The sequence below is a fragment of the Strongylocentrotus purpuratus genome, unplaced genomic scaffold (genome assembly GCF_000002235.5).
Source record: "Strongylocentrotus purpuratus isolate Spur 01 unplaced genomic scaffold, Spur_5.0 spur5_scaffold_10, whole genome shotgun sequence".
NCBI classification, from domain to species: Eukaryota; Metazoa; Echinodermata; class Echinoidea; order Camarodonta; family Strongylocentrotidae; genus Strongylocentrotus; species Strongylocentrotus purpuratus.
Window position 1 is genome coordinate 8,262,455 of NW_022145595.1, and position 24,531 is coordinate 8,286,985.

The window sequence follows — 24,531 nt, forward strand, 5'->3', positions numbered from 1 at the left end:
TGACATGTACATCTCATCTACAGCTGTACGTCATTTAATTATTTAATACATCTTTTAATAATTTAACAGAAATTCTCTTTTTGAAAAGGTTTGTTTTGCAAATCCAGAGGCATTGAATTCATACACTACAAATGTACATGTGATGATGAATGCCTGTATGTAGTATATTCAAGGGTTCTTTAAAAAAAAAAAAAAAAAAAAAAAAAAAAATCACTTTGGTTGACATATTGCATTTAAGTGTGGGCTTCTGACAAATTCCCCAGATTTGTGCAAGTTTACAGTCTCCTATCTCTTATGTACATAGTTATGATTGATATCATTCGCAAATAAGTTACGATTGATATCAACTCTTTGTAAGACGGGGCCCTGAGCTACATGTATATGTACACAAATTTTTCTAATGCACTCAGAATACTACAATGTAGTAATATATATGTTAGTGGTACAATGTACAGTACCTGTTAGTCAAAATAGTGAAGAGCACATTAAATAATCCAAGGGAAAGTAATCTTTAATGTTTCTGATCGATTGTATTACATGTACCTTGCACTACTACAATTATTATTGCCAGAAGTATTTACTTTTACCACAGATATATATACATGCAGACGCGTACGCAGGGGGGGGGGGGGGTTAACTCCCCCCCCCCCCCCCCATCCATTTTTTTTTTAATTGTAAAATTATTTAGCATCTGGCTGAGTCATTGCGAAATTTTTGGGACCCCCACCCCCAAAAAAGTGTGCTCTTACCCCCCCCCCCCCCCCCCACCCCCGATCGATTGTAATACCTTGCACTAGTACAAGGCCTAAAATAAAAACTTGTTGCATTGCCCTTTGGGTGCCAAAACATGGGTCGGTCGGTCAGAAAAGTTTTTAATTTTTTAAACTTTTTTTTTGTCGCCCTCTCTGGACCGACATTTTTTCAGATTTGAATGATTTTGTGTTTTTTTCTGTTTTTTCCCTCCCTCTTTTGGCTGATATTTCTCAGTTTTTAATGCTTTAATGTGTTTCAGCGTCATCATTCCATTGATATCTTGTTCACCTCATAATTATCCATGGTTTGCACGAGTGAGAATTTTGGAATTATTTGATTTTATGCCTTTATACCTATTTAAACAAACAAAATACATATTTTTTATTCATTAATATAAAAAAAAATCTAAAAAAAAACGGTTTAAAAAAAAAAAAACTTTTTTTAAAATGCTGACCGTAGATTTTCAGATTTTCGGGTCGGTCGCAAAGGGCAATGCAACAAGTTTTTATTTTAGGCCCAATTATTATTGCCAGAATTATTTACTTCAATCGCTACCACAGATATACGTGTACATGTACATGCAGACGCGTACGTTAACATTACTTGTAATTCACAAACTCACAATAGTGTAATACTGTAAAAGTAATTTTTATTTCCATCCCTCTGTGTCTGGTCTGATTCTACTTACATTGTAGTGTAATTGGCATCAGTGCTATTGATAGAATGGCAGAGAATTCTTCACTAAGTTTATAACATACAAATGTACGTACTGTACTATGCACACACTACATGTATACACTATGGTTGTCTGGTTGACCACTTATAAAGTATAATGTAATTTTGGTCAGAATTCATGTACATGTACTTGCATGGCTTATCGAATACTTGTAATCCCAAAACCACACTCCAGAGAAGGATTTTTCAATTTCTTTTTTCTTTTATCGTGACGAAACACCGGATTGTGAGAAAAATCAATGAATTTGCTTGCAGTGCAAATGCCACTACAATAATGCCATTAACAGAGATTGCTCTGGCCGCCCACCCACATCAAGATAATGTAAATACAAGCATTGGCTGACTCTTGTTTGACCGCTTCAATCTGATAAGCATTCAAATGAATAAACAATATTTCCCCTCTGTCATTGAGCTGTTCTCTGCGGCTTTGAAGTGCCATACTTCTGAACATGTACCAACTGGTATTTCAAAAAATACACAAACATGTTCATATGAACACGTTCATTCACATACAAGAAACAACTCAAAATATATATTTTTTCAATGGTGCGTTTAATTTTGTTAAATATTTTTTAATATATATCGTTTTGTATCTTACGTTGTAAGTGTAGAATAAGGTATTGATATTGTTTCGTATTTAAGGTATTATCTTGGATGTACAGTAAAGTGCATTGAGAGTTCTGTCAGTTCTGAAAAGCGCTATATAAAAATGTACTCTTATCATCATACATTGCACATATTACAAGTTCAGATGATTTAATATCACATCATGAATTTATGATCTCATTCAATGATTGTATGTCTTTAAACGAATCAAGTAAAGAAATCTTTGGAATTTAGAAATATTTAGTTATTTATTTTATTCATTAGTTTGTCACCAGGGTAAAAAAAATGGTTGTTCCATAGAGCCTGGAAAATACAATACAATTCCATGTCTATATATATTATATAAATACAGATAAAATTGTATGAAATATTATCAAAGTACTGTACATACATGTAGCATAAATCTTGCAAGTAATGTGTTACATGAGCATGTGTTAACAATTTCAAGAAAAGTGAACTGAATTTATGACACAAAATGATTAGTTATTATTATTTATTATAAATGCAGAATGCAATTTGTCATGATGTTTGAGGTCAATTAGAGCACAATTCCATTTATATATAAAAAAAAAAGGTAAATTAGTTTTTATGCAAACAAAATTCTTGTACTCTGATACTGTTAATATTCATGCACTTTGTTTGATTGTTTTCTAAAACAAACACAGGATACATCATCGGTACAAGTACCTGTTCATGTTGGTGTTCAAAAATTGAAATCGTGAAAAAGTTTTAGTACCTTTTTTTTTTAACTCCTTTTTTTTTACTGATCAAATCAAAATTGAAGATGGTGGTAACATTTTTTGTGGAATAATATATGGTGACATTTCTTATAAAAAAAAAAATTGAAGAAAAAATAATGCATGCACAAAGCTTTTGCACATCTGGACCATGCTTTTCATCCGAGATAGCAGTTCATATATATGCAGCCCCTTCCCTCCCCTGCTCTTCTCTAAGATCAAATGAATGTTATTATTATTATTATTTTATTTATATATTTTGTAATTATTTTGTGATTATTATTATTATTATTGATGTCATTATTATTATTACAGTGTACCGTATAGTTTTATTCAACTCCAATTGATTCATTAATGCGTTATTGGTAATTCACATACTGTACAACATGTATAGTGTTTTACATGAAAGGCAGCTCAGGATAGACTGGTAAATCATGCATCAAATAATAACCACATTTTACCAAACAAATGCAGTCTTATTGTAGACAGACATATTTGAACAGACATGAAAAAGTAAATTGACTTATGAAATGCATACACAGGTGAATGAAATAAATTGTAACGAGGTACGTAACAAAGATCTGTACATTGAGTTTGATAACAACACTGTACTTTAAGAAAATGGCCAATTATCAGTTTTGTTTTGTTGTATCTTGTCAGAAACCCGTAGCAGCTGGATGTGTTCCTCCTGAGAACCTGGGCCTACCGGAGATCCAGGAACCGCCCATCCCACCTCAGAAGGACAACATCCCACTCTTCTTGAAAGGACTGCCTCCGAGGTTTGTCTTACATTTGTAATTGCACAGTGCACATGTAGTCTGTTCGGAGCCACAAGGGCGTTAACTCATCTCACTATACGTGTATTCAGGGTTAACATCCTTGTGGCTCCAAACAGAGGATGTTAAATGAAAGTAAATTAGTCTAGTGGATGTTATAATACCTCAGAGGTATAATAGTTGAGAAAATTATAATGTAGAGTTATAATAGTTTAGACTGCCTCAAAGGTTTGTCTTGTACAGTGCACATGTCGTCTGTTTGGAGCCAGAAGGGCATTATTAACTCATCTCACTGTATACAGAGCTAACATCCTTGTGCCTCCAAACAGAGGATGTTAAATGAAAGTAAATTAGTCTAGTGGATGTTATAATACCTCAGAGGAATAATAGTTGAGAAAATTATAATGTAGAGTTATAATAGTTTAGACTGCCTCAAAGGTTTGTCTTGTACAGTGCACATGTCGTCTGTTTGGAGCCAGAAGGGCATTATTAACTCATCTCACTGTATACAGAGCTAACATCCTTGTGCCTCCAAACAGAGGATGTTAAATGAAAGTAAATTAGTCTAGTGGATATTATGATAGCTCAGAGGTATAATAGTTGAGAAAATTATAGTTTAGAGATATAATGGTCCGGAGATATGATATGATAAGAGATATAGATGATATTTAATGAAAGTAAATTAGTCTAGTGGATGTTATGATAGCTCAGAGGTATAATAGTTGAGAAAATTATAGTTTAGAGATATAATGGTCCGTAGATATGATAGTTAAGAGATATTGATAGGATTGTTTAGATGTATTATATTTCAAGACATAGGTTTTTAGATATAAAGGAACTGCCCATCCCGCCTTGGCAGGATAAAACCCCAGTTTTCTGGGGCTACTTCAAAGGTGTGTCTTCCACATTATACACATGTACATGTACATGTACATCTAGAACAAAACAAAAATAGTTATGTAAACAATATTCCCCCCCCCCTAATAAGTCAGTTCACAGTAGCAGTCCTACAGTAGCATGAGCAGATAAAGGTCATTGCAGAACAAATTGAGAAATACACCGAGACAAAATACTGGATACATGCTCATGAAAGTTATGCAATCATTATTCATTTAAATGCACAAGCAGTGCACTCCATGATACACAGGTGGAAGTATTCTTTGAAAAGGGGAAAACAATGGCTATTTATGTAGCGCCTCCATTGCTATATTAGGAGTGATTATTTAAAAATGTACAAAGTGGGACCTCTTCACTTTTTGAAGATCTGTGGATATTCGGGGTCATTTGGGACATGTGCTAACCGTGAACTGGTCTATACAGCAGGGGCCCGTTTCTTGAAACCGTCTTAAGTGTAATTTCTTGACTATCTGATGTTGAAACGTGTGTTTTTTAATATACACCCGTTTCAATGGGATGTCCACGAACTAAGACTTATTCTGGTTTCGAGAAACGGCCCCCAGATCATTTCTTCTTATTTATCTCAAATGCGTGTATTGTACACTGTTCATTCAGGGGCATATGAGTATTCACTATGCAATTTCTTATAGGGGTGGTCAAGACATCTTTTTCATTAACGTATTTGGAACATATTATACAAATTATACACAACTGAAAAATTATTCATGGATTTGTCACACCCTGACACCCCTCTGTCAACGAACCTGTATACAAATAGGTTCGTTGTTGGGATGATTTGTGTGAAAAAACTGTGAATGCAGTCGGCAAAGCAGGAGTGCAATGTTTCAGGACATGGACATGTAGTACTAGAAATGTATATGTTTCAAATGTATGGGAACATGTCATTACAGGTCTTTTATCTGTTGCAAATACACATATGCAATTGTTTATTCTCTATAATATCTGCTGTACATTTTTATATGTACCTGTCTTTCCTCTTTCTTGTGTTTGTGTGTTCTCGTTTACCTGGCTATACCAGTTGTTATATTTTTGGTTTAGTATTCCTCTCTATGTATTATTTTGCTGCTTTTTTATCTTTTTATTTTCTCCAACATTTTTTCATTCTCTCGTTTCTTTTTCATTTCTATACAATATTTTTATATTGTGCTATTTACTTTTCTGTTAAATATGCGTTCAGCTGATTGCTGTTCTAACTTTAAAATTTCTCTCATTCCCCAAATTTCCTCCACCGATGATGTTGCCTGTCATAATTCATAGGCAAGTTTTTATCATTGCTCTTATCCTTTCTTATCCTTTCAGATGGCAGAATTATGTTATCCGTACAGCGGTATCCTTTGCCATGGTGTTTGGGTATGCTCTCATCATCTACGCTGGTCCTGTAGGGCTCACTGGATTGGTAAGCCCCAGCTGTTAGGACCACATCCTTCTAAAGGCGACCCCCCCCCCCCCCCAATTGAAAAAGTCCTTAATTTTGTCTATTTGTTGAGCAATATTGTTTATCATGGTGTTTGGATATGCTCTCATCATCTATGCTGAACCTATATGTCTCAGCTCCGTCCCTCACAGATAAAGTATGGAGGTATCCTCTTTTTTCTTTTGGTTTAGTGGAGAAATACTGTTTGCCTTGGTGCACCCAAACTGATTTTTTTTTTTAATCTGATGGACTTACATGTACTTGATATGTAAATTCCAAATGTTATGTTCAAAACGAAGAAAAAGAAGAAGAAGAAGAAAAAACACTCTTCTTCTGAGCAAGTTGACTTTTTACGTGAAAATGGAACCAGTGTTTATAAAGTAAACATAATTTTTCATGAAGATTATTGTTAGTCTTGCCACATTCCAAAGACACATTCATATAAGTGGGGGTAATTCCATTGTAATCAAGTGACACAAAACATGTTTTTCAACTTTAATCAAATACTGGTTCAACTTCAAGATGATACCTTTATGAAGTTATGATCATGATAATTAACCACCCCAACAAAGTCATGTAAAGAATTCTTGGACTCTAAAATACTTTAAAACCCCACTGCACTACTTATACATTGTAGCTACTTGCGCCCTCTATATGGCAAACAATGCCTAATTGGTACCTGTTGGTCCCCATGATCCTCTGTTTCTTATGTTAATTGAGAGCTGATTTGATGAGATAACCACCTACCTGTCAGTGACCTTACAGGGAGATCTAATCCCCCTGGCCAAACTAGTGCAGACAGGCTTTAAACATAAATTTGCACCTTTCTCATCCAGATCCTACTGATCGAGGTGATGTGCTTCAAGGAGATCATCAGCATCGGACACGCTGTCTATCGTACACAGAACCTGCCCTGGTTCAGGACGCTCAGCTGGTACTTTCTTGCCTGTGCCAACTACTTTGTCTACGGACAGAGTCTCAAGGATTACTTTGGCATCGTGCTAAGAAGAGAGTTGGTAAGTAGAGGGAAATAAGGGAAATAACTTGTTTTAAAGGCAAGAAAGCTTAGCCAAATGTAATTTAGCAAACACACACGTCCGGGACAGCAGTGGTAGCGATGTTGGTAAAATAACCTGCCTTTTAAGAGAAAATCTTGGATATTGAATCCACATGTATGATATGGTGTATGACATTTTCATATCCTTCAGTTTGTGTGCCTATCTTTTAACCATTTTTTTTTCACATCAAAATGGAGATTTTTCTTTATATGGTACTAGGATGCCCCAGTAACACATATTATAAGATGATGACATGGATCCTAATCAAATGATTGGTTGAAAGCGTACACGTGACCAGGCATTTATTTTGCCTGACACGTATTTGGATAATGGCCGGTCATTATCCAATTCTAATGACCGGTCATTAGTAAAATCATTTTATAAAACATCATTTTATAAAACATAATCTTATAAAACAAATAATACACATCATTTTCTTTGAGCATTAGTAAAATTACCCACACTTGGTACCTTCAAAACAGGCCAAACACCCTTGGCTATTGACTTGGGCGTGTTAGACTGTTCTAAAGGTACCATGGTGTGGGTAATTCTTTAAAATGCCCTCACTGCTGTGTATTATTTGTATACTGTATGATTGCCCCCATTGTAAATTGTTCGATCACTGAAAGCTATCATAAATCTTTTAAACTGAATCATTCTTTTGATATGGACAAAATGTGATATTCTCTTTTTGTTTCCCTTATTTTGCAGCATGTCTTGCAGCCCTTCATTGACTATTACAGATTCCTCTCCTTCTGGCTGTATGTTATTGGTAAGTGACAATAGTTTGAAGGGTTTATTGCTGTTTGGTCTACAACCAGTTCATCTACATGTACTACCCAATTAGTCTATTCCCATATGGTCTACACCCAACCCGTCTACTATTCATATGGTCTAATAATCACTCATTTAGTCTAATGACCATTTAGGCTAATATTCATTGGTCTAATTTCTGTTGGTCTAATTTCTGGTTGGTCTAATCTTAGATAAGTGTACTACTCATTTAGTCAAATTTCCAGTAGGTCTAATTCCCATTTTGTCTAGTATCCATATAGTCTAATAATCATTAAAGCCCCACTGTCCTACTTGTAGCTACTTGCTCCCTCTATATAGAAAACTTCCCCAATCGGTGCCTGTTGGTCCCCAATGATCCTCTTTTTCTTATGTTAGTTGAGAGCTGAGTTAACGAGATAGCCACCTGTCAGTGACCTCGCTGTGTGGTCTAATCCCTCCTGGCCCAGTCTTGTTGACGGTCTTTACCGGCCTGATAAAAACCTGATTTAAATCGGTTTCTCAATTTTTTGTATTTTTTTTTCCCGATTTTTCCCCGATTTTTCCCGATTTTTTTCCCGATTTTTTTTTTCTTCCCGATTTAAAAAAAAAAAAAAAAAAATCCAGATTTTTTTTTTTTTTTTTTCTTTTACTTCACGATTTTATCCTGATTTTCCTGATTTCCCCCTTATTTACTCTATTCTTCCCTATTTTGCCCTATTTTTTTCCCAATTTTTCCCCAATTTTCTTAGTCGAAAGGGGGGAATGTTATTAGATGCCATTTTTTCCCCACGAATCCTCTTCTTTTTTTTTTACTCAAGGGGGCCGTGATTGAGGGCAAAACAAAAAACATATTTTTTTTAGTACTCACTATCACCCCTGTCTTTTAATCATAAATAATAATGTTCATCAAATTGGGTAGGAGACACACTTTTTAGACCAAACAGCAATTCACCGTTTGAAGGAGCCTTCAGCCAGGCTGATTGCGTTATTCTCTACTAACTTTAGAGCAAGCACAAATGAGTCTGGTGAATGGAGACTAGCCCAACTACCCCAATGTCTACTAATGCATACATGTATTGGAGGGTTATTTGGTAGAGATACATTTAGTTTGAAGTTTGAAGTTTATTTATTCCACATTTTTACATAAAAAACAGTTTAAATCTGTTTTAAATATTTTTTTATACAGGCGTATAAGAGTAGATTTCACACAAGAAAAAAGATCAGAATCATAGCCAATTATTGTCATGGAAACGAGGGAAAATATAATATTATGATGTGTGAAATTTGTTAACTTGTGTGGATGCTATTGAGCTATACAGGAGTCAAGCTTGAATTTTGAAAGATAACATTTAATCCAAAATAATATGTTAGTAAGACTCTGAGGAACATTTGTGAGTCAATAAATAAAAGGCTGGAAGAAGAGAATAGTTTGCCTTTGAACGATCTGTTCAATGTCATTTTCATGAATATGTAAGTCTTTTACTTTTTATGTTGCTATCACAATCAAAATGTTACAAAAGTTGTAGTGTACATGTACATGACTTTGTGAACTGTTCTTTTCGACTGACAAATCTGTGGGATCAAAAACATATTTATCTCTGTAATTAATGGGTATGAAGATGTGATTGAATATATGAGAAATTCTATTGTTTTGGTTTTTTTTTCCTCTCTCTCTCTCTCTCTCTCTCTCTCTAGGCTTTATGATGTTTGTTCTATCACTCCAGAAGAAACAATACCTTGTGCAATTTACTCTGGTAAGTTTGGTTCATTCCTTTCTTAGTCTATACCCTATACCCACTACGGCTAGTACTTCTAGTAGTGTATTACTCACAATATTATTCATTTTCATTGTACATGTATTTCTATGAGCATGCAGAAAATAGACTACGATATAGTTTCTTTTTTTCAAAGCTCCCCATCTGAAGCTTCATACTTCGATTGCACTGTGTGCCTTTTTTGCTGTTATTATCGTCATATCCTAGTCATTGTAAGGTTTAAAGCGGGACTGCATTTGTAGCTACTTGCGCCCTCTATACAGCCAACAATATCAAAGCGGTATCTGTTGGTCCCCCATGGTCCCCTTTTTCTTATTTTAATTGAGAGCTGATGTGATGAGATAACCACCTGTCAGTGACCACGGTGGGAGGTCTAATCCCTCCTGGCCAAACTAGCGCAGATAGGCTTTAAATCTTTGTGCCTTTGTGTGAATTTGATTAGCTTCTCTTGAGGCCATCCTAAGAAAAGTTTCATAAGCGATTCAGGGCTGTAAAGTAGTATTGATTTCAGTATTAATACTAAAAATTGATAGGTTTACTTGTATGATTTCATGCCAAATATCAAGTGTAAGTTGTTAAGTTCTTCATTAAAAAAACAAAATTACTGGGTACATTCAGATGTGTTTTGTAAACATGGATTGTTAATTTTTTTGTTTTTTTGTTTATTTGTTTTTTTAAAATGGATTGTCAATTTAATATGGGCTCTTCAAAAGGTACATTAAAAACAAATCATATACATTTTTTAATTACAATTCAAGAGAAAATTATGACTTTTTTTTTTAATGTCAATTTAGTTTGTCGCTACTCTGCATTTTTCTATTTTGCATGCATGCTCTATGTCCTTCTAGGAAGAAATTAATGGCTTGGAAGTGTAGACATATGTACCTTTTATAAATTTTGAATTAAATTAATGTATTTCTTAATTGCCATTGAACATTTCTCCTATCCTGCTCTAGTTTGGCTGGACCCACATAGCCCTACTGATCGTGGTCACTCAGTCCAACCTCATTGTCCAGACTCTCTTTGACGGCATGATATGGTTCCTCCTCTCAACCACCTGCGTCATCTGCAATGACATCATGGCATACATGTTTGGTAAGTCCTCAGGATTCTTGGTACAGTCAAACCTGCTTTAGTGACCACTTGTATAGAAAGACCACCTGTATAGAAAGACCATATATACAGGTTTCACTGTATAATAATTTGTTACTTTTAACTAGATGAAATTGACCAATCACCCAGAATTGTTTCGCTCTCTTGGCCTATAATAATATTAGGCCCTTGTATAGCGCATATCACTATACAACGTCACTATACACTTCCAAAGAGCTTTGGAAATTATTACCCTAGCTTTAGCTCGGGCAGCCGAAATCAGCACACAGTGCATTTTAAGGAATAATCCGACCAGGTACCCATTTACCTCACCTAGGCTGAGTGTGGCAATTGTAGATTCATATCTTGCCAAAGGGCACTTGAACCGCTGACCTTGTGATCCACAGTTCAATGACATATCCAAAGTGACAAAGTGCATACAGACTACTTAATAGTAATATCATATAATCTGGATTTATATAGTGCCTTATACAAAATACTGTCTCTATTTAAAGCCCTTAACAGATAATATTATCCTAGTCATTGGATTCATTCACGCACAATGTGCACCATCTCCACTCCCTAGAGTGTATTTCTTCCATATGGTCACTGTGAGGGCATATGGAATTTACTTACACATGATGTCTTGCACTCTCTCAGTATCTTTGCAATATATGAAGAATTCCCTCTTTCTGGTCTTGCAGGTTTCTTCTTTGGGAGGACATCACTGATCAAGCTTTCACCTAAGAAGACATGGGAAGGTTTTATTGGTGCTCTCTTCTCTACTGTTATCTACAGCTTCTTTGTGAGTACATATGTGCATCATAAATGATACATATATAAGATTTATGTTTGAAAGAAAATGATGAAGTCCTATGCTAATCTCAGAGCTCCTAGAGCTTCTAGGATAAACCTACAGACAAAAAAAAAAAATCAGTTTTTTTTCTTCTTACTAGTAATTTATTTGCCAAAGAAAATATATCACAAAAAGGAATTGAACATATTTACATTTCTATCATGCAATCACTACAATGCCACTTATAGCATCATTAGTATACTTTGTGTATAGACAAAATTGTTAAGACACACTATATTTATTTTCAGAATTCACACACAAATCGGCTATCAAAAAATCTATTTGTATCACAAACAAAAAAAGATCCAGATTTTTTGTGTGCGTGACATACATGCGGGATGTGGACCATGATTTTTGTTCGATTAACATTTTCACCACTAGTTCTAACTGGTGTGTACAAATGGTAGGATAAGAAAGTTGTTTAAGTAACTGTTGCATAATGCATTCTGTTCCAATTCCAGTGGTTTAGAAAATGAGAAAAATACTTTGAAAGTTGCATGTACATTTGTAATTACTAGTACTAATAATGATATGGATATTTATATAGCGCCGGTATCCGCCAGGCTCTGACGCTCATGGCGCTGTACATGTTACAATCATGAACATATCACTTTCTTAACTAGAGTATAGGTAAACTAAAACAACACAAATTATTACGCCACAATTATAATTGTCATAATTAAATAGCACTACAGTTCTTTACACAAAAAGAACTTCCAAGATCATGTTCTGTTAATTGTTAATAACATTTATGGACAATATATTTTCAACATGCAAGCACTGACCTGTTGAAAAACCAACAAGTTTACCACGTTGAAAGGGAATTAGAATCAAATGAATAAATCAATAATCCAGGACTCTACTATTATATTTTTATTCTTTGTGTATCTAATATGCAGATAATTTTATGTAGACCCTATTGCAGATGCTTGTCTTTATTTAATTTTTTTCTTCTTTTCTCCCTGTTCGCAAAATCTTTGTGTTTAGTTGACGAGATTTCTTGCACAGTTCCAGTTCTTCACTTGCCCAGCAGAGGTAAGCTTGTGTAATTATGTGCCTGAGTGTGTATGAGAGGGGTGGCAGGGGATGTAAATGTTAGGCCATTTAAAAAAATATACATGTTTAGCGTCCCCGCCCGCTTCCTTTTTGGGGCCGCCTCCTATTTTTTTTTTTTTTTTTTTTTTTTTTTTTTTAAAGAAAAAAAACATGAAAAACACTGCTAAAATTGATCTATTTCTGATTCAAAAAAAAAAAAAAAAAAAATGTCGGTGGCCATCTTAAAAAATAGCCCCTACTGTCAGGGAAAATGTACCGAGCGGCCATTTTGAGCGGCCATTTTGAAAGAAAAAATAAAAAGGGCCTCCTCCTTCCTATTTTTCGAAAAAAACAGGACGCTAAACATGTTTGTTTTTTTTATTTTGCCTTACTTCCCTTTTTCTCCACCTCAATTTTCAAATATTAAAGGCATCGTTTAAACAATGTAAAATCTGAGATGCATGGCCCTACGTGTTAAAATTTCGATTTCCAATCATAAATATCTTGATAATCAGATACCAGTAGGCGATCGGCTTGTACTGTACAAGTCACGGGTTCCTGACTGACTTAAAGGTTTTTGCCGCATTTATTTATGTGTGTACATGAATGGCATCTGAAATGACCCATATGTTACCTACTCTGTAAGATATCTACAATTTTATTTTTTCCTGCTAACTGGATTAATAGCCCTACAGGGTTAGACCAAATATCAAGGAAAATTACAATTTTGATGGCATTTGTTCTTCAGTTTCCATTATACTTGGTACCATATGGGGCAGCAAACGGCCATATAAACTGACATGTCCTGTAGGCCCAGATTTAATTTGAGTCATTTAGTATGAATGCATAGGGCAAGCCCAAAGTATTCTTTTAAATAGGCTACATTTATCATGTACCGGTATTGAATTCTATTACAAGATTATTTACAAATGTACTCGATGGAATTTGAGAGAAAAGACAACCAATAAACTTTTCCATGCACATATGATTTTACTTGAATAAAGAGTTCCCCTTATGAAAACAAAGTTTTTACAATTTCATTATGATGTTATTTTCCACTAATCTCAATGTATAATCAATGCTAGTATGATGAAGACAGCATGGTGTTTAGAATGGAGTGTGAGCCGAGCGCTACGTATCAAGTCCGAGAGTACATCCTGCCAGGATTCATGCAGGCTCTTCTGGGATATGTAAGTCATTTTTGCCATTTTTATTCTTTGTTCCTTTATTTGAAAAGGCCTCATTTCTTTCTACTCCACCATACAATACAGAGCTACGTCCACATCCACCATTCACTACACACTTTCTTTTTTTTCTTCAATAGTTTGTTTATTGATTCCAAACAATACAAATCAGTCTTAGAAATAAAATACAATTGTTTTTCCTTGACATGAATTCAAAACATTTTCATTACATAGATTGTACGATTGATGAAAACAATAATAGAAATCAGTTGTAACATAAAACAAATAACCCCATCCAACCAAACACACTACTACCCCCCCTCCCCACCATGTGACACACACACCACCCGACCACATTTCCACCACACACTGTTCCTAGCCTCCTCAGAATACCCCAACACACACACACAACATGCACGTACACCAACCCACAATACACTCATAAACTCCTACAAAAAGATTGTATGAATAATTTTTTCATTTGAATTTCACCTTAAGAATATTCTTTTGAGGCTGCCGTCCTAGTCAAGTAAGTCCCCCATGATCCCCCTTTTTCTTATGTTAATTGAGAGCTGTTTTGTTCTCAGCCAATCAAATGCCGTGATTTCAGTAGCTTGTAACAGTAATTGTAATTTGTTATCGATAAAGATTTGTATGAAACAGGTCCCTAAAACGTTGCAGTCTTTTCTTGATGTTTATAAACCCCTGAGATTGTGTTCATTTGTCATGTGTGTAGGGTGGTGTTCATTGGGAGACGGTGAACCTGATGCCTGCCCAGATCCACGCTCTAGTCATCGCTCTCTTTGCTTCTCTGGTCAGCCCGTTTGGAGGATTCTTTGCCAGCGGGTTCAAGAGAGCTTTCAAAATCAAGGTGAGATAATAAACTGTCCTATACTATAGATAATAAGCTACATTTGCCACTCTCCATCCAGGTGTAGCAAACAGGTACCCGGTAGATGGAAATTCCTTGAAGGCTTGAGGGCCATATCACGGTAGATCGGCTAAAGCTTAGGTAATATTATGATTGCAGGGCCCTTAGGGAGAACAGTATTAATACTGATGAGGCTACCATGCACCAATTAACCATGTTATTATTAGTATTATTATCATAGACATCCCCTTGAAGTTTATTTACAGACATGTAAAATTCAAAGTTTGCCTTAAACTTATAACTTCTTTTGCAGGGTTTCATTTACTAGTATCAAAAGGGTACTTTAATACTATCCATGCTTGTACACCACACCAGACCCATTACATACCTGCCAACCACCCCGATTTAGGCGGAGTTCCTCCGCATTTTTCATACCAACTCCGAATTCCGAATGCATGCCAGAAAACTCCGATTTTTTTTTGATTTTTTAATTTTTTTTTTTTTTTTTTTTTTTTTTTTTTTTTTTTTTTTTTTAGAGTGTAATGCACTTGGAGAGTATATAACTATTATGTTTGTATTTCGAAATGTAAAGCGCCTTGAGCATATTGATGTAAAGGCGCTCAATAAATACCAATATGTATGTATGTATGTATAAGACTAAAGCATAACACAGCACTGATAACCAGATCACGCCAACATCCGCGCTCGCGCTCATAGAAGATATACACAGCGCAGCCCGAACGTGATCGTTAGTTCCCCCCCCCCCCAATCTACGGGCTACTACCCCAATCCTTCGGTGGTTCGCGACCTCGTAGTCCATCCAGAAAAATTTACTCCTAATTTCTCTTGTCTCAGGTTGGCAGGTATGCCATTAAATAATACACAATATCCTGTATGGTGAACTGTACATTATGAGAAGAAAAGCATGTTATTCAGGACAAATATCTCATGTGACGAGGGCTTCAAATCATCAATTTTTGTTGGTTATATTTCACGTTTGCAGGATTTTGGAGATGTTTTCCCCGGCCATGGAGGCATCATGGATCGGTTCGACTGCCAGTTCTTGATGGCTTCATTCCTCTATGTCTACATCCAGACTTTCCTCAAGTAAGTATTAAATAGTCCTCTCACTTTAACTTTAGGCGTTAAAGATACAGTTGAGTTCTGGTCATGTGATTGCATTGTGAAACCAAACGGTTTGGAATCGATCAGAAAAGGTTGATCATCTAGCATACAAGTATTGGTGTGTACTGCAAGGTTCTGGAATCATCAAAATTATAAGAAATTTGGTCCAGTCTTGGTAAAGTTACAAGCACTGTACACAAAAAGATGTGTATGGTACTACACAAATTGTGTCCGGGATTACCTACCTTGATTTCCTTATATTTCTATGCTCGTTGCTCAGTCAGTACACATTTTCTACCAAAATTCAGTGTAAGTTTTGTTTGATTCTGTGAGAATTCATTTTCTTTTTTGTACCAGAACTCAAGTTTATCTTTAACTCTTTATACGCCACACAAAAAATCTCCCTGTGCCTCATTGTATTCATCATGGGATAGATACACTAAAGACTTCAAGATTTTAACTGTGTGCAGTGCAAGATTGATCTATACCGGTGTCAAAAGGGTCATCAAGGGGCATTGTGGCGTGCGCCTGTAATCCAGCCAACAATGGAAGTTACAAACCGATTCAGCCGAGGACGCAGGTTCGAAACTGAGTCACGTCTTTCGAATGATGACGTTAAAGGTCGTTCTAAGACGTGAATAATCATATCTGATTGATGCACGACTGTAAAAATCCAATTACACACACACATTATCAAGGCTGAGAATTGATGATTTTGCAAAGCCATCGTGTTCCACAAAGCATATTCTTCCATCAATTATTGCTTATTGTTTTGTTCAAACTTGCATGTGTGGTAAACAAGCGACAAAACTGTGCAATGGTGAAGAAAGCAACCGAAGTGTTGAAATACCTCAAGACTGCATCAGAGATTTTCCTTATATACATGCAGCAGAGTGGGGGTAATATTAGGGCACCTTGAGCATCTAGGTCTATAAAAAATATCCAATATTATATACCTCTCTTTAGAAATCTAGCCATCTGATTGGTCGAAATTGGAGTCGTGATTTTAGCCATTCCTGTAAAGAAACGAATGATGCCAGTAACACTTAGTAGTTCATGAGTGAGATTCCCGAAAGATGCCGGGTAACAGGGAAATAGTAAAATTTTGATGAGATCCCCATTGGTTTACGTGTTAAAACTTACTTTGTGTGAGCGCGGACGCAGTGCTTTTTGTCTGCGATTCCCAAATGATTGTAAAATTCTATCATCTTTCCAGCGAAGATTAACAGACAGTGTCTGATTTTCTGTGATGTTTTAACCAAAATTTACTCAAGAAAAAGATAAGGAAAGAATATAGGTAGATTTTTGTGTCAAGTCGGTATATACAAAATATTTACTGCTTTAATATTCGAGGCCTGGTTGGTTCTATACTGGCTGTCGGGGTTCAAGGCGCGCCTCGGGTTATGGCAGGATGTAACGTCCCCTTGAGCCTATAGAAACAGTGATGCCTCTCATAGTAGTCAATATACCTATATTATATTATTATTTCATCTCTCCTCCCTTCTGTTGCCTTCCAGAACTGCCAACCCGACAAAGATTACGCATCAGATACTCAACATGGCCCCGGAGCACCAACTCTACATCTTCAACCAATTAAAAGACAGCCTCACCAAAAGTGGAGCCATAGAAGCTTGAATCCCAGTCTCAGACAAGAGAGGGCGCCCTAATCAATAATAGTTTCAGCTAGATCCTTGAGTCACAGTCATTGTATATTTGTATACCATTCAACTCAACACAGTCAGATGGTAATTCTGTATCCATTGTGATATCTGTGTAACCCTTGGTGAAGTCAATTCCGCTTTCCAAAAAGGACACAAAGAATATTCCTTTTCCTTTTGTTTTCCTTCTTTTTTAAAAAGCCCATCTGCACTAGTGTACAGGAGGGATTAAACCACCCTGCAAGGTCACTGGACAGGTGGTTGTCTCATCAACTCAGCTCTCAATTATCATTAAAAAAAAGAGGATCATGGGGAACCAATGGTCACCGATTAGGCATTGTTTGTTATATAGAAGGCGCAAGTAGCTACAAGTAGTGCAGTGGGGCTTTAATGGTATCTATGAACCTCATGGACCATTACGCAAGATTGGAAGTTGAGCAGAGATGTTTCAAAATTATTGAATCATGATTATTTAGTTTTCAATGTAAAATTGGAATATGTTTGATAATGGTGGAGCTGTTCATGTTTATAATTAATTTTATCCTTTTGGAAATATTCATGGTTTACTTGCTGTAAAAATAACAAGAGAAGTACATGTATATGTATATACATATGATAAAGTGTTATTTATTGTTTGCACAATTTTATATAGATGTAGACTAATTAGACCTTTCCCAGTGTAAGGTAGAGGTGATGTGTTGACTAAATTTCAGGTAAAATAGAACTATTTTTTTTGTGTTACTGAATGAATTATTGGAGCAGAGTGGAAAGAAGGATGTCTAATAATTGCTGAAAATAGGAAAAAGGTACTACATGTTTAGATAATACTGCAAGTGTGCTGCAAAGTTTATCTTAAAGGGGGTGTAGCATGACAAGACTAAATGTCTTTCCCGTAGCCTGACTCTGGGCCAAACGGGTATAAAGACTACGGAGGACACGACCGCAGTATTCACATGCGTGCAATATACGTGAAACAGAAGCGTGAGGAGAACTTTGGTATGTTTCGCGAACGCTAGCACACGCTGACAGTTAATCAAGTCCATTTGTTTAGGTGCAGTTGTCCAAAAGAAGTCGTAGATGGCGTTAACCAGTATTTGCCGTGCTACACCCCCTTTAAGCAAAGTAGAAGTTCTTGGTTCTCAAAATGTAGAATGTTTGGAAAAATGTTAAATTCATGAAGCTTGTTTAAGTTGTGGTATTTGCTTGGAACTTGTCCTGAACCATATTTTTAACAAGATAGAATGCTGCTTTATTAACAAGTGGAGAAAAAAACTGTAAATTGTGTCAAACATTAAACACTATTGACTCATAATTGAACTGAACAGTAAAAGGAAAAAAGGAGCCCATATAAATATTATCTTTGCTGAGAAATCTGCATAGAAATAAGTAGTGATGCTGGCATCATATATCATATATTGAAGAAACATTTATGTATAAAACATGATCTCATCTTGAACATTATATTCAAGTATATGTATAAACTTTAGAAGAAAAAAAACTATTGTACATTATGATAATGATGATAATAACTTCTTTTATCAGAAAATACATATATATGTAGAGAGTGCCATTAGAGATAATTTGCTGCATACATTGATACCCGCAACCATGCACATGCAATCCTTTCTCCATAATTTACAAATTTTCCTGACAAATCAGATTAATGTAGCACAAATTAGAAGCCAAGAGAGATTGAATGTCATGTAAATCTATTTAGTTGCATTATGTTTTTAATTTTTTAGCTTTCATATATAAATTATTATTTTTACGCTTAAACTCATTGAAAATGACATACTCATTGATAATGACATTGCCAAATTATATATTTTGTACCATTTAATAGAGAAATCATGCATTTTTCTCCAGCTTAGATGTCAGTGATAATGTAACAATAATAATCGAGGTTAAAGGTGCTGCACTCGAATTCACCGTATAACAATGTACTTTCCCAATTTACTCATACTGTCCAGATTAAAGACTAAGTCCCACGAATGTATTTTTATGTCATTTTTTGTAGGGTAATTTTTATCTTTTTAACCTGTGTAGCATATGAAGTCATTGTGTATGTATATATTGTGAGTTACTGCATGGTAGTGGGGCCAGTATTAAATGTCTATAAAAGGGTATTGTACATATTATATAAGGGGAAAAAAAGTGAAAGGGTAAATATTCTCAAAAAGAATAAATGCTGACAGTACCAAAAAGCAACAACAACCACAACATACCGTTCAACATATCATTTTCATGTTGCTGTGCATTATATTGCATTGCCTGTGCTTTGTTATGACTTACCATACATACCACAGGCAGATTGATTATGCGGAGGGCACAATCAGCACATACCCCCTTTCCCCTTTAAAACCCAATCATGCAAATTTAAAATATACGCGAAATAAATGTGCCCCCTTTTAAATGGAAGACCCAAAATCCAACTGAAAATCATGATAACCTCTTTTTTTCTCCTACTGTTCTGCTTGTCTGTGGTTTTGTAGGAATTGTGCCTGCCCACTTTTTGTATAGACTGAATCTGCCCATGATAAATAGAATGGTATTAAACATTTGTCTACCGGTGTTTTTGCTGCTAGCAAATTTGTGGACATATTAAATGAGATTAACTTCCGTCTTTTCTGTTGTAGATGAAGGTGCACCGTGGCACATTGCTTGTTCATTGTATGAAATCCTGTACTGTAATACAATCTGCAATCGTCATCTAACGTTTCTCATGAATGCTCAGTTTTTAAAGCGCTGTGATCAGCTCTGCTTTCTTTATTGGAAAGTGTTCTAAATATCAGTCTTGCTGTGTCCTACCGTAGCACATCTTTCTTGTAATAGAATGCACCTCAGGCAACAGGGCTCAACAGCCAATCAAAATTAAAGGTAAAGACCAGTTATGGTCATGCGATTGCATTGTGAAAGAAACGTTGTGGAATCGATCAGAAAAGGTTGATCATCTAGCATCTAGCATCTGCAAGGTTTTGGAATCATCAAAATAATAAGAAATTTGGCCTATTCTTCGTAATGTTACAAGCACTATAAACAGAAAGATGTATATGGGACTACCCTATATCTCTCACAGACCATGAGAGAAACAAATTAACCAAATATATGAATTAGTAGGCGGTTTCCCGGCAAATTTTTTATCATCATGTATTAGTCAAAACATATTCTTTCACACGATTGGTAATGAGAGCTTCCATTTCATTTTTTGAAATTGCGATGTTTCCAATACTGGTCTTTACCTTTAAGGTTTCCATGGTAGGGCAAAGTTACCATCAATGGTGAGTTTGGTGCAACAGGGGGCCTGGGTAATTAAATGCATTTCAAAGAATTCTAGAAGTAAAACTATTTTCAAGAAACTTTTCAAATTAACTTTCAGATATCTCCATGATCATCATAAGAGGCTTTGTATTCCAATGATATGGCATTCTATTTACCTCATAATATTTTGTGCTTTCTTCAAATGGAATTGTTTTATCTTACTTTAATATAGTACTATTGTGTTATATTATAATTGTTGAGATGATGATATTAGATGATTGTTATAAGAAGGAAGATTTAAGGTAGTTTTTGATGGAGAATAAGAAGCAGGAAAGAAAAGGAATAAATGGAAGAAGAATAAAAGAATAGAAAAAGGAAGAATAAGATAAAGAAAAGGGAAGAAGAAGGAAGAGAAGCCAATTAGAAGGAAAAGGAGAATAAGTAAAAGAAGAACAAATAAAAACCTTTGTCAAATTGCACCCCGCTTTTCCTTGTGAAATGACATTGTTCTAATACTCCAACTTTGATGAGATTCTCGGCACACTTTACTCTCTCTAGAATATTGAGTCCGGAGTAAGATCAGATCAGATATTAGGGGATTTGAAAATTCTTGTCCGTTTCAAGTGAAATGTTAGGTGCACAGATATTGGGCCCTATCATACTCAACCATTAGAATTTGAAAATAAATAAATGTAATCTGGCAATCTTGGGTATGCCGTTTGCATTTGCGAAACAAATTTCTCTCACGTTTCCAACAATTCAATTGAGATAGTTGCAATAAATCATAACAGTGTGTGTTATACATGCATGTCTTTCCAGTACTTCAATTTAAGCCCCCCCCCCTTTTTTTTAATAGTGAAGAATTGTTCAAATGTAAGTTTTTCTCTTTACCTGTGGGCACAGACTTCTGTACGTACATACACACACACACACACCATACGTTATGGTAGACATCAGATTAATAGGGTACATGTAATATGCTGCAGCATTATTTTTGGTTAACTTTGTGATGTGGTAATGATTGTTTTTATTTTGCTGTGTTGAGTGTAGCTGTAAGGAATATTGTTTTTATATGACCTGTCTATGAATAATGAGTAGATGAAAGCTTGCCGATTAAAGTTTAAGGTTTGTATAGCTTGAATAACATGTTATGACTCCTTTCATTCAAGCATCTAAGAATTGTTGTCATACTTTGTGAATAGTTGTCATTAATCAAAATATCATCAGTATTTTGATTAATGGTATCATCAACAACTTTTTTTCACATGTTGATAAGGTAGAGATATTGGATTCTTTTTTAAAACAGCCCTTGAATTTACTAGACACCATTGGGCATGGATACTAATATGTTTTGTATTTCCAGTATTTACTTGAGGGTAAAGTGCATACTTGTAATTTGCACAACTCTAAATAATTGTCCACTAATTGAATTGTAAGTACTTATGAATATTACACATTATTACGGGTAAGATGGATTCACCCCTTTAAAATCTACACATGAATGAACACGCAGGGAACTTTCACATTTTTCTTTAGCAGTAAGATTAATCACTTTTTTGTATAAATCTGAACCTTTGTGCTCAATTTTTTTAATGTCATTTTATTTATACACTTACCTGTCTGAAAAATGGTTTTCCAAATGTCAAAGAAAAATCACCTTGCATTGAATATACCTGTGTTAAAATTGACTAATTACCATAACCATACATATGCAGATTATAATTGTATCATTCATGTAGCAATATAGTGAAAGGTTTGTTGCAGTTGCTGGTGGTTAAGAGTCTTCTTTTCTCTTTTAAAAAAAAAATTGATTAAAGGAAAAAACACCTTAAGTAGCAAATTACTCGAAAAATAAAGCATTACAAAAATAAAAGAAGCAGAATTGTGGAAGTTTGAACGAAACCGGACATAAAATATGAAAGTTACACTATTTTGATAATTGTAATCTCTATACATCACATATGTCATAACCACTAACCAAATTGCCAATTTGAGATGCACATAGATTTAGTGATGCCATATTTTCAAACAGTGATTACTGTCTTATTATTTGTCTCAATTTATTTCAAACTTTCCTCATAATGTGTTTGCTTTTATTCTGTTTTTATACAATTAAACTCATAACAAAGGTTGGATTACCCTTGAATGCATTGTTTTCCCTATGCATGGTGTGAATGGATATTTATTTAATTTGTAATGTTTCATTCAAATTGATCCTTGTCTTTTGTATGCACCCAATATTCATTGCATGAATATGCCTTGTAGTTTGTACAAGTCTGTATGACCATTGTTGTATCATGAAAAAATTGTGTTGATAGGAATAATCTTGGATGTGTGGATAAATTTGTTATATTTATTTGTCTTTTAGAAGAAAACGAGTTGTTTACAGGAATCAGTTTCAATGTTAACAGTGTGCAATGTTCAACATAGCATAGCCAGAGATTTGCATTGTATAAAGTTGTATTAAAAAGAGACAAACATTATTATCTAAAATGGGTAGAAAATAAATCAAATTTTGTGTCCGGTGTGTTTCAATTGTTGTCACAGCTTTTATGTTTTCAATTCAATTCAATTGATTTAAATTTCATCTTTGTTTAAGACATTTGTAGAAACATATCAATTTAAAACATGCAATTTCATACATAAATACATTTGAATGACATAAATATATTATATATATATATACAGTTAACAACTAAATTATTCATACCCCTTGTAAATTTCTTCTTTTTGTTTTCGTTTTTTATAACGAAAGAAATAAAGGTGGACTGGTTGAATATGGGCCTTTGCTGAATTCCTTTAGACGTAAGCTTTAAAGGTACCATGTCCCTTTTGCAGCCAACTTCAAATGCTGTAGAACTTTGCAGGAATTATGAATATGTCATGTATGTCCTATCTTTGAAATGTAAACGTTAGCAGTGTCCTAATATTCAAATTATGCAAGGAAACCCGTCTACTTGCTAGACTTCTCTGTCAGACACTATTGAGTGACTGACTGTTTTTTTTTTTCTTTGGTAATAACATACATGAAAAGAGTTGTAAAGGGTACATGAGCATTTTTCTACATCAATAACCCACATCTTGTGATGGCCAAGATTAAACTGATTGAATCTTTGCGCAGCATAAAACATACTCCATGCGGTACAATGGTCTGAAAATCAAGACTATTACTTATTGGCTCTATAGCTCCTAAGTCGATTTGAGATCTGATAGTCGTTATTTCCCACTTAAAGACATTTTCAAGCCCCATTTTTATAAGGGGAGTTCTAATTTAGTTTTATCTTTCAAATGCCATTGGAATTTAACCTTTTCATTTTTTGGGGCCTGCAAAAGGGACATAATACCTTTAATATGTCACATAATAAAGAAGTATAATTAGGACAAATCAATTTTTCACATACTTAAAATATTGGTAAGGTTACAAATAATTTAGTTATTAACTGTGTATATATTTAAATCATAAATAATGACGGAACTAAATTGGGCACAACTGTTTAAAAAAAAAATAGGTTCTGTAAAGACAGCTTCCCTGATAAAATTTGGATTTGGTAAAAATAAATGGCGGGAAACAAATATCAAGTAAAATATATCGAACAGAACAATTTAAGAAATAGCATTTTGTTCCACACAACCAGAATACCACATGATATGACAGGAAAGAAGTTAGTTGGAATGATTTCCACAACGCTTCAGAAGCACATGAAAATATTATATCATAATTTATATACCTCACTTAAGAAATCCAGCCATCTGATTGGTCGAAATTGCATTCATAAACTTTAACTATTCCTGTAAAATTCTGGTAAAATTCCAAACCCATGTAATAGTTTTAAAAAATAGTTCTAAAATCCCAGTAACCATGGTTACCCATAGGTTTACATGTTAAAAAATGGTTTGAGCGATCAA

At 34.8% G+C, this 24,531-nt stretch overlaps 1 protein-coding gene across 1 annotated transcript in view; it reads left to right on the forward strand.

The window, feature by feature from the left end:
- The window catches only part of LOC115921647 (phosphatidate cytidylyltransferase 2-like), a 37,702-nt gene extending 20,107 nt beyond the window's left edge, over positions 1-17,595 (forward strand). The window contains exons 2-13 of the mRNA XM_030979372.1: positions 3,492-3,610; positions 5,825-5,921; positions 6,776-6,955; positions 7,709-7,769; positions 9,467-9,525; positions 10,503-10,641; positions 11,343-11,443; positions 12,482-12,529; positions 13,615-13,719; positions 14,450-14,584; positions 15,588-15,691; positions 17,227-17,595. Of these exons, the coding sequence (XP_030835232.1) occupies positions 3,492-3,610; positions 5,825-5,921; positions 6,776-6,955; positions 7,709-7,769; positions 9,467-9,525; positions 10,503-10,641; positions 11,343-11,443; positions 12,482-12,529; positions 13,615-13,719; positions 14,450-14,584; positions 15,588-15,691; positions 17,227-17,344 (1,266 nt within the window). The 3' untranslated portion in view covers positions 17,345-17,595. The remainder of the gene's footprint in view (positions 1-3,491; positions 3,611-5,824; positions 5,922-6,775; positions 6,956-7,708; positions 7,770-9,466; positions 9,526-10,502; positions 10,642-11,342; positions 11,444-12,481; positions 12,530-13,614; positions 13,720-14,449; positions 14,585-15,587; positions 15,692-17,226) is intronic.
- The last annotated feature ends 6,936 nt before the right edge of the window (positions 17,596-24,531 follow it).